Source organism: Punica granatum, chromosome 2 (genome assembly GCF_007655135.1).
Source record: "Punica granatum isolate Tunisia-2019 chromosome 2, ASM765513v2, whole genome shotgun sequence".
In the NCBI taxonomy this organism is placed as follows: domain Eukaryota; kingdom Viridiplantae; phylum Streptophyta; class Magnoliopsida; order Myrtales; family Lythraceae; genus Punica; species Punica granatum.
Window position 1 is genome coordinate 31,008,952 of NC_045128.1, and position 11,527 is coordinate 31,020,478.

The window sequence follows — 11,527 nt, forward strand, 5'->3', positions numbered from 1 at the left end:
AGAGATGCCTTCGAGTTCTCGATCACCGAGCCGAGCGCGGAGACCGTGTCCCACGTAGACACCATCCTGTTCTGCGGCAAGGCCATTCCTTTCGAGCAGCCCCGGCACCTGCACAGGTCCGACTCCTCCTTCAAGAGACTCTGCAGAAGGGTCGACTCCGGCCCGGCCTGGCTCCCGAGGTCGGGCTCACTCCGTTCCCCCATCTCCAAAGCGGCGGTTGTGGCGGCGCCGGCTGCAGGGAGCTGCCGGTACAGCACAAGCTCCGGGAGGAAGTACAAGGCGATAATTGGGGTGACCAAGTTCCAGTCCAGGATGGACATGGGCGAGATAAGGAAGAGGCAGAGCCGCCAGGCACCGGCGCCGCTCTTCCCCGCCGGCACGGACGGCGTGGAGTTGGACTCGGCGATGGCTACTGGAGGGAGGAGGGGGCACGGCCACTGGGGCTTGTTGAGGCCGCTGAGGTGTAGGTCCCACCTCGTGGGCGCGTTGGCGCGAGTCTCCATCGGCTGCATGCGGCACGTGTGACCGGGTCCTCCTCCTTCGCACGTGTCAGATCGCGCGTGAGTTCTTGGTCCATTTGGGCTTTTTTGTCTAATTTCGACCAGTTCTTCATCCAGAGGCCGCATTATTTGATTCTTGGTTCATTATTCTTTCATCATCTCATTTTCCTCTGTACTGTATATGGCTATGTGTACCTGTCTGTGAATATACAAGTTTTTCACCAAGTCGCATGTGCTTGTTTGGATTGAGGGATTGGGAGGGGCGGGGGAAGGGAGGGAGACCAAACTCCATGTTTTATGTATTAGTTTTGAAGGGAGGGGAGGGAGATGTAGGGATTGTGAATCCCCCCAAACCCCCCTAAACTCCTTATTTTTCAATTCCGTCAAAATAGTGGAATTAGAAGGAATTGATAAAAAAAAAAAAACTATAATCTCTCCTAATTCTTCATAATATTTAACTTATCCAAATAAAAAGAAGGGATTTAGAGGGATAACTTATCATTCCTCGTCACTTAATTATGCAAACCAAGCAAGGAATTTGATATCCCTTCCCACCCCTCCCCTCCCAATCCAACCCCACCCCACCCCATCCCATCCCACTCTACCCCTCCATTAGTGGATATCCAAACAAGTTGTTACCTCTTGCTTGGATTGAAGGTTATAAAGGATTATAAATGGATGTGTTATTGAGAGATTATAATAATTCATGTTTTGACTTTTAAAATTTTTAACAGGGAAAAGATTATAGAAGGATAACTAATCCCATCATAACCTCTCGTAACTTTATATTTTAATCCTATCAATTTAGGATGTTAATTGAGAGATAAGAAGATCAACTATTGAGATGACATTATAGAAAATAATCAAGAGTCAAAATCTTTTTCAAATTCTCCCACTATTCCACCTCAACTTTTAATAAAATTTATCCAAACATAGGTCATAGAGAATTAAAGAATCTCTTCATAACCCACCACATTCCTCCGTAACATTTCATAAGTACTAGTTTTATTGCCACCATCTTATCCAAATACTTAACGCCAGGTAGAGAGCCTGATCCGCGATTTGTACACTACACTACGCGGAGGATGCAACATCTATCAAAAGGCTACGTCTGGTGATGCACGAAGCAATTTAAAATCCAACAAAATTCCTAACACTCGAGGGTATCCCAGGGGGTTGCCCGGCACCCCACTACTCGTAATGTCCCATAACATGACTTGTAAATTAAAAGACAAACCATATGTATTTTCATCCCCACAAGCTAATTATCATCCTAATCCACCCCAACTCACTCCCCTAAATTACTTCGTTAATGAGATCACATACCAACGGATTACTTAAATTATCCCGGCCTATATCAGTGGAGTTTACAATGATTGATAAATGAACTCTCCATCGACATTGGATTGAGAACACTTCATTTGAGATCCAATCAACACGAGAAGGAACTTAAAGAAAGCAGTAGGCAGGCAGGGATCAAATGGAGCATATAGTATAATAAATTTAAAGGGTTTTGATTTTACCAAAATATAGTAACAGCGCAGGAACCACACCTAAAACTCCTGCGCCGTGGAGGAAACAAACCACCGAGTTCAAACTCTAAAGACACCAAGACAAAATAGTTTTCGATGCCACCGCCGATCGAGAACCCAGTTCTGAGACCAGCCACTCGAGGGCGCAGACTCCAATGCAAGACCTCCAAAACGACAGCAGATGACTCCTAGACACTCATTGGGTAAACCACTATGAATGGAAGTAACCATGAGTTTATTCTTACTATGACCATGATGGACTATTGATGACCTAGAAATGGATTGGGGAATCGAGTTGAACAGCACGTTTCACTTCCCACCCTTCTTGGCCGCAGACTTGGTGACCTTGGCACCAGACGGGTCCTTCTTCTCCACACTCTTAATGACACCGACTGCCACGGTCTGCCTCATGTCCCTGACGGCGAAACGCCCCAAGGGAGGGTACGCGGAGAAAGTCTCAACCACCATGGGCTTGGTGGGAATCATCTTAATCATACCAGCATCACCGTTCTTCAAGAACTTGGGCTCCTTCTCGAGCTCCTTACCAGACCGCCTGTCGATCTTGGTCAACAGCTCGGCAAACTTCACAGCAATGTGGGAGGTGTGGCAGTCGAGCACCGGGGCATACCCGTTGCCGATCTGTCCCGGGTGGTTCATGATGATGACCTGGGAAGTGAAGTTAGCAGCCTCCTTAGCGGGATCGTCCTTGGAGTTCGAGGCAACAAAACCACGCTTCAGATCCTTGACTGCAACGTTCTTCACATTGAAGCCCACATTGTCACCAGGAAGAGCTTCCTGGAGAGCCTCGTGGTGCATCTCAACCGACTTAACTTCAGTGGTCAAACCAGAGGGACCAAAGGTCACCACCATACCGGGCTTGAGGACACCGGTTTCCACACGACCCACGGGGACAGTTCCAATACCGCCAATCTTGTACACATCCTGAAGTGGGAGACGGAGGGGCTTGTCCGAAGGCCTCTTGGGCTCATTGATCTGGTCCAGGGCCTCAAGGAGAGTGGGGCCCTTGTACCAGTCGAGGTTAGTGGACCTCTCAATCATGTTGTCACCCTCAAACCCGGAGATGGGGACAAACGGGATCTTGTCAGGGTTGTAGCCAACCTTCTTCAGGTAGGAAGACACTTCCTTAACAATTTCATCGTATCTGGCCTTTGAGTACTTGGGAGTGGTGGCATCCATCTGTTAACAGAAATGGGAAAGATTTAAGCATAAGAATATCAGCACAAAAATAAGAAACCAAGTAAAAAATAAAAAAATATTCTTCTCAAGTTATCATATACCTTGTTGCAGCAGCAGATCATCTGCTTCACACCGAGGGTGAAGGCCAGCAGAGCGTGCTCACGGGTCTGACCATCCTTGGAGATACCAGCCTCAAAACCACCAGTGGTGGAGTCAATGATAAGGACAGCACAGTCAGCCTGCGATGTTCCCGTAATCATGTTCTTGATAAAGTCACGGTGTCCAGGGGCATCGATGACGGTGCAGTAGTACTTGGTGGTCTCGAACTTCCACAGAGCAATATCGATGGTGATACCACGTTCACGCTCCGCCTTCAGCTTGTCGAGCACCCAGGCGTACTTGAAGGACCTCTTGTTCATCTCAGCAGCTTCCTTCTCAAACCTCTCAATCACACGCTTGTCGATACCTCCAAGCTTGTAGATCAAGTGGCCGGTGGTGGTCGACTTACCAGAGTCGACGTGGCCGATGACCACAATGTTGATGTGAACCTTCTCCTTACCCATTCTGAAATTTGGAGCTTGAACTGTAAATAGAGACAAAACCCAACACTTGTAAGATCTATAAGAGTGACAGAAATTTCAAGGCTCAGAACACTCCCCTCTGAATAAAGAGAAAAAAGTAATAGAACAGATCAGCCAACTCAAAAGGAAGGAAAGAATCAGAATCTTACGAATCAGCGACCAAAAAGGAATCATAGACAGCATCGGTCCGAAACACAGACTAAACCGACGTATGCAAGCGTATGAAGAACGCACGAGACAGCCGCGAGAATCACAGATGGACCTCAAGCGAACACATTCGAGAGGACCAGCACAGACGAGAACATATCATGTACAAATAAAATCCAGAACGTCTCATGAAACATATCCCCACAATTCCAGATTCGGACATCCATCGGAAACCAGAACTAGACACCGAAAAGGAAGTTCATGCATACGAGATTGGCATCAATTGAATGCGAAATCAAAGCTCCAGAGACGAGACCGATATACAGATCTACAAGCTAGCACACATCGTAGCACTATAACATCAACAGAGGCGATTGAAACGATGGAATCTGGCGAGGAGATAGCTCGAAATCTCACCTCGAAAAGGCGATCCTTAAAGCACCGGCCGCTAGAGAGAAATGCAGACACAGGAGGGAAGGGAATGTGCGCAGGGAGGGCAGCGTAGGGTTTGCGGGTTATTTATACCAGCCCACCTCCATTGTTTTTCCGAAACTGCCCCTCGACCCTCCGTGGACGGATCTTCGTCTAACCCGGCCCGGATGTGATCTTTTTCTGATCGGGTACAGTCCCAGGTCGGGCCCGTGGAAGCCCAATTGTAATGCTCCGAAGGAGTGGGGCCCGAACTATCATGATTGGGCTGGGCCTGTTGTACAACCAGTTCAGGTTCTTTGATGCAGCTACTACAAGTTCAGATCGAATGACTTTTCGTTATTATTATTACATAATGACCATTCACTTTTTTCTTAACGTAATGCTCATTTCATCAAAATAAAAGAAATAAAAGATATTAATGAGGAAATGACATTTTCAACTTAAATAAAAGATAATAATACGAAAATGGAGCAAAATGGAGAAATTAACATTTTATTTTATATCATTATATTCCCGTGTACCAAACGGGATCATAGTAGACGCACACGCATTATTGATCATTGATATACGATAATTAGAAGATCAAATTGGTAAATTGCAGCCGGCAAATGCAAGGCATCATCTGGAAGCCAAGGGCAGAGCAGCACATGACTGAAAGCAAGCAGCAGAGAGAAGCTCGGCGAGTGGCCGCTCCCTCTTTTCTTCAATTCAGGTTTTGGGTTTGGGAACAGGAAGCAATGCCTGTGGAGCTGTATGAGCTCTCCCAGTTGCTCCCGTCGTAGGGCCTGATCTCTACGTGGGTCAGAGTTCCGGGATCAACACAGCGGAAGGTGATGGCGACTCCATCGGGGTTGGACCTCGGGGTGTAGAAGGAGGTGATGCCGCAGATTTTGCAGAAGGTGTGCTTGGCGGTGTGAGTGCCGAAGGTGTAGGTAGTGAGGAATTGCTGGGAATCGGGGGAGAGCTAAAATCGTGGGAAGGGACGATTGAAGCCAGTGTTGCCTCTCATGGAGCAGTCGGAGCAGTTGCACCGCCAGGCAACGACGCTGGTCGGGGCTTCCACTTCCCATCTCACACTGCGGCAGTGGCAATGGCATCCTCCCCTATGCACCACTTTCTCAGAAGCCTCAGATCCCATTCCTGCTCTGTGATGGGGTACTACTGGTACTCTGATAGTTCAATTTGCCTGCCTGCTGGAAGCTGCCGGCGAAAGCACGTCAAGACTCCCTTCCCCTGCCCCTCTCTTTCTCTTGGTCCCGATTTGAACGATCAATCCTATGTCCGCTAATATGCATTTTACCACGGGGCTATGCTATATTGAATGTGTGAAAGATTTTTTATTATTATTTTTTTCTAGAAAATAATTTTAAGAAATGTTAAGGCAAGAGTTATTTGGTCGGGAAAGACGGCACGCGTATAAATTTATCTTATAATATTGAAATGGTAAAAATTTAAGGACCAAGGGATTACGGAATCGATAGTTTGAGCTATCTTTAAAAAAAAAAAACAATTAAAATTCTTGTTCCATCCTGGGACAAGAGGGAGAGTGGGGCAAAGTTCCCCATTTGCTAGTTTGGTTTTTTGGTAAATTTCATTTCTTTCCATTTTTTGTTAAGATTCTGTGCAATTTTCTTAAAATTCTCCATTTTCCCAATTCTTTTAAATTCGATACAAATAGGGTAGCATATGTTAACCCATCAAGACAAATAATGTGATCGTTATGGTCGAGCCAGTACTTTTAAAAAAATAATTTTCCCCAACTTTCATCTAGAAAAACAGAAGAAATTTCGTATAAAAAATATTGTATGTACAAATTAGGATATTTGTAATATTCTTTTTAAGCAAATTTTAGGTTGCAAGTGGAGAACCTTTTCTCGCTCTCGAATATTTAATTTTTTTTCTAATTTCCATGTTTTATAAAACTTTTTCCCACCCCTGAATTTGGAGTATCCTACTTTCACGCGATTCACACGATTCAACAAGTTGATATTTCATAATTAAACAATTGAGTGGGTCATTTCAAAAAAATAGCTTTTTTCTCCAATTTTAGGATAATATGTTCTTATGTATACCAGTTTTTCTCACTCTTTTTTTTGTGCAATTACTATGTATATAAATAGTGTCATTTATGAAAGTAAACCTATAACTTTCCCAATAAAATTTAACATCACATTTTTTTGTCACTGTCGTGTACAAGATTCTCTTTTCTTTTCTTTTTCTTCCCCTCCAATGCTACACACCACGGGTACCCTCTCCATGTATTATTTTTTCTAAAAAACTATACATGTATCCTATACTTTTTTTTATATAAATATCAATTATATTTTCCTTTTAATACGTATTGCTTATTTTTATTCATAATTTTTCCTCTTTTATATTGGATTTTTTTACAAATTATACTTATACACTTACCTTTTGTGTTATAAGTAATACTTTTTCTCCATTTACCCGCATAATAAGACTCAATCACGAGAATTAATTTCACTATTAAGATATTTTTCACATATTTTATATAATGGAAATTTTTTTATTTTTTTAATACATTACGTTCTCCATTACATAATGTTATTTGCAAATTTTCAAGTCACTTGATACAATTTTTGGATCCATGGCAAAATGCTTGCAAGATACATAGTTACATAACACTCTGCAATCTCATGTTAATTACTAGAGGATTTTCTACCATCAGTTCTTTTGGTCGAGATTGATAATTAAAGTGTTGCGGCAATCGCCTTCCAGAAATTTTGCTTTATCGATTGTTTATTAATGGAATAAGGCATCATATCATACTAATCCTATTGAATGCGCTTGCACATGCAAGATTGCTTCGCGTTTTTATGTAAATTTTAATCTTTTTATGTGTAAATTAACTCGTGAGTAAAGCAGACGGTTTCGAACAACAAGGAGCAGGTGGAAGTATGAGAATAAACATAATAAGGTGAAATATTTTAAAAAAACTGAAACATTTATTACATCAAATATATATAATATATATTTAGTTCATTGAAAGTAAGAGAATAAATTGGTTATGACTTTATAATAAGGTGAAATATTAGAAAAAAGAATTGAAATATTTATAAATGTTTTGTAAATGTATCATTTTGTCTATAGAAAATTGCCGACTTGAAAGGCATATTTGCCCTTTAAAACATACTTAAGGTTGTAGAGAATCATTTCACCCAAAAGTTTGTAGAAATCTTTAGATCAGTTGTGCTCTTCCAACTCCCGCTCATATTTTATTTGCACAAAAAGAAAAAAAAATATTCTCATTGATGAACTCATCTTTTACAAAGCTATATATATATATATATAATATTTTCAGCTGAAATATTGCATAAAGAAAATGTGAAGTAGCATAATGGAAGAGCTTTTAAATTTGCACAAAAGGAGGAGTAAATTACGATTATGTCCTTGAGATTTTAGCAAGCTGCATCAAGCGGATCATTTTCATAATTTCTTCACCAACAGAATCCTCGCCTACATTAATTTCGTCATGGGCTGGAATATATATATAGATTTGCAAGTAAATGAAGAATTTATTATTAAAAAATTGATTATAAAAATTGTTAAAAAAATATGAGTGAGAAATTATTATCAAATTAAAGAAAAAATAACACTATAATGATAATATTTTTGAATTTGGAAAAAGAATAAAATTGAGTTAAGTTGAGTGAAATCTTTATTTAAAAACCAAACGCAGCCTTTACTAAGAAGGAGATTGCTTGTGCACTTTATTAATATGTTTTCAATTTTTTTTCTATTATAAGGTTGACTCGTGGTCTAACAATGAAATATAAATCCTAATAATTAAAAGGGCACAGGTAATATCGAACTTGAAACCTCTTAGTTACAGGCCAGGCCGTGCTCTACTGCTTTACACCTTCTTTTGATATTTGTTTTTCAATTTTGCGATAAAAAAGCTTTTCATGTCATCCCTCAAATTTTGTTTATGCCTTAACAAGTCCACATATCATCATCATGTTAGGGCGTGTAACACTGCATTATATTCTTTTTCTTATATATGTTTTTCAATTTTGCTATAGAAAACTTTTTAATTCATCCCTCGGATTTTGTCCATGCCTAAACAAGTCCACCAGCCACCTTTACGATGCTTCGACGCGATTACATCCCTTTGTTAGGAATAGCTAAATGCATTATGGGTTGAGTGAGAGTTCACTGATGCTCGAGAATATTTAATCGAGGAACGCGGCTATCTGCAGCAATCTCTATCACCTAAGATCGGTCGATGCTAGAGGATTCTCAACCGGGTCTACGGCCAATCAGTTGAGGTTTCTCATCATATAAAGCGCACCGTTTGCCCTGGTACCAAGCTCTAGCTAAAAATTGCAAAACATAAGATGAGATGGACAAAAATCAGAATTATCATTGCCCTTCAACTGTCGAGAGAAACATAGACCAATCAGATGGCAAGACAAAAAACGTAACGAAGCACATCTCCAGCAGTACCATCGAAAGAACCTAGGACGGCTTGTAGTATTTCGTTGGAACGAAGGGCATCTTCGTGATCACACCATCGTAGGCCTTCCCTCGAATTGCGATCTTAAGTTTGGTGCCTGACTTGTGGGACCCGGACTTCACGTACCCCATTGCAATGTTCTTCTTGAGGCAGGGGGAGAACCCGCCGCTGGTGACCTCCCCGAGGTTCTTCTCGCCCCCGCTGTCCTTGATCTCGCTATGGCTCCTTGCAGGGGGGCCTGAGGAGATGATCCCCACCCGGCGGATCCGGGGCCCCTCCTCAAGCTGCTTCAGGATGGTCTCAGCACCGAGAAATCCACCCTCAGCTCGCCTCCGCTTCCCTATGGCCCATGTAAGGCCTGCCTCCACAGGGGTTATGTGCTGCTCCATGTCATTCCCATAAAGGCAGAGTCCTGCCTCAAGACGGAGACTGTCCCTGGCCCCAAGCCCGGTGAGCCTCACCTTGCCCTCAGACTTCTCAAGGATCGCCTTAGCGAGGTCCACGGCGTTCTCTGAGGGAACAGAGATCTCAAATCCATCTTCGCCCGTGTAACTGGAAACCTCAGAGCAAATACAAAATATCATGACCTTGAAAAATGGTTTGGCAGCACGCAAAAAACTGCCGACAAGAAGAGCAAAAGTTTCTTAAAGTGCACCATCTGAGCAGCCGGTTGTCTCCCCTAAATTCCTGATTTGTCGATAAATTCTTGTATCAATCTGTATTCTAACTAAAACATTCTGGTTTTCTTTTCTCTACTACTAATGGTTAAAGAAACATTTGTTCCGACTTCCCTAGAAAAACACCATTCACTTGGAAGACAGGAGAATTCAAAACAAGAGAAGAACGAAGGGAGGTGAAGAGGACGTACCCTGTTCTGGTTAGGAAGCAAGATGAACCATTAATGTCCAAAATACGGAACTCGCCGAAATAAAGCTTGCTTAAGTCCTCTTTAGTAAGGTGTTGCAGAACTGGCATTGCAAGAGGACCCTGCAATGGATGCAGCAAATGATTAATTAGTAGGCAGATATATCGAACTTTTTCTTGCCTTCAAAATCTCAACCGGGCAGGTCATTGTGCAAATGATTCAATGTGCTGCAGCACAAACTTAGTCGACATTCCCATACTGGGCAAGTGGCAACAGTTGACTTACAACCGGTCCATCATCGATCCTCATTGCACCCACATTATGGACCCGGCTTAAAAGTATTCCACAATATATAACACCAAATTCGCAAGGGCACAAAAGAGATAGTGGTTTGTAGAACCTGAAGGGCGAGCAGGGATCTCTCATCGTGAATGTGCCACGAGACATCTCCACCCCTTGCCTTGAACGCCTTCATGTGCTCCTCGATATGAGCTAAGTCCTTATCCCTGCACCCTGCATTCACGACTAAATAGATATGCTTGTCCGTCACCTTAGTGATCACCGAGTCATCTATGGCCCCTCCCTTCTCATTCGTGAAGACAGTGAGGGACCCAGTACCCGGAGCGAGCCCAGCCACGTCGGCAATTACTAGCTTCTCCAGGAAAGGCACGCAGTCCTTGCCCTTGAGGCTGAGACCGCACATGTGGGACACATCGAAGAGGCTCCCATTCTCCCTGCAGTTCACGGTGGAGTCCATTATCGAGTCCTTGTATTGGATTGGCATGCTCCAACCCGCAAAGGGCACCATCTTCGCGCCATTGACGACGTGGAAGTCGTAGAGGACCGTCTTCTTGAGATCGGCCTCGCTGGCGAAGAATCGGCGGGGGGCAACAGCCTTCTTGTTGCCCTGCGCGAGGCGGCGGGTGATCGACTGGCCAAGCTGCCAGAGGCCTCCTCCTCTCATGGTTTGGGAGAACAAAACTACAAAAAAAGGAGTCAAAGAACACTTACTAAGGTTTGAGATTCAGATTCGAATATCAGAAATGGGATTGTGATGTTATCACAAGTAAGATATTTGAAAGCAACGATCTTTAAAGCAGCTCATGGAAACCGATACTAGAGCTATCGAAGAAATCGTCTAAAGGTTGCTTACTGCAGTAACAACAAGAGATCAACTAATTGCAGATCTAAATGAGCTGACATTGTCCAACGCTGCTGAATGGTTAAGCAGAGATTCATGTCTGAAAAGCTATATCTGAACAAAACATGCCAACGATCCCCGAGAGGGGGGACAAATCTCAGAAGAGTCCTATAGACAGCAACAGTCCTCTCATCTGCATATATCATTCGGATGCACGCACGAGATTGCTTCAGATTCCACAACCCATATGAATCATAAACTCAAGAACAATCAAGGTACCGCCTCAAAGAAATCAGACGAACCGGACAGAGACAGAAGCACATCCTTAAACTATAATGCGCAAACCTCGAAAACCCAGAAAGGAAAAAGCTCACTCACAGAGAAAGGGAGTGAATCAGCAGCCCTGAACTGTGTTCTTCTTGCCTATGGAGAAGCGAATCTGAGAGAGAACGAGGGCCTCTGTCCGATGGGAAGGTTGGTATGGCGTTAGACAGAAAAAAGTGGTGTTGTTTTTTTTTTAAATGCTATTTTTGATATTATTGCCTATTGGGATGGCGAATAAAAATTAAAATAATTGAAAAAAAAGCGGCTGGGATGGGGTTGGTGGTGAAACTGAGAGGGGAAGTGGGTGGAGGAGGGCTCCTCTTCAAGAGAT

The 11,527-nt window shown here is 43.0% G+C and overlaps 2 protein-coding genes across 2 annotated transcripts; both read right to left on the bottom strand.

Moving 5' to 3' along the window:
* Positions 1-1,972: 1,972 nt before the first annotated feature.
* On the bottom strand, positions 1,973-4,525 carry LOC116196648 (elongation factor 1-alpha-like). Its single transcript, XM_031526494.1, has 3 exons — positions 4,375-4,525; positions 3,331-3,812; positions 1,973-3,229 (listed from the first exon to the last, which is right to left on the bottom strand). Exons 2-3 carry the CDS (start codon positions 3,790-3,792, stop codon positions 2,342-2,344), a joined length of 1,350 nt encoding a protein of 449 aa, XP_031382354.1. The 5' UTR covers positions 3,793-3,812; positions 4,375-4,525; the 3' UTR covers positions 1,973-2,341.
* A 4,228-nt stretch (positions 4,526-8,753) lies between these two features.
* Positions 8,754-11,440, bottom strand: LOC116196649 (aminomethyltransferase, mitochondrial). Its single transcript, XM_031526496.1, has 4 exons — positions 11,251-11,440; positions 10,132-10,712; positions 9,735-9,853; positions 8,754-9,418 (listed from the first exon to the last, which is right to left on the bottom strand). The coding sequence occupies exons 2-4, from the start codon at positions 10,693-10,695 to the stop codon at positions 8,869-8,871; spliced, it is 1,233 nt and encodes a 410-aa protein (XP_031382356.1). The 5' UTR covers positions 10,696-10,712; positions 11,251-11,440; the 3' UTR covers positions 8,754-8,868.
* Positions 11,441-11,527: the final 87 nt, after the last annotated feature.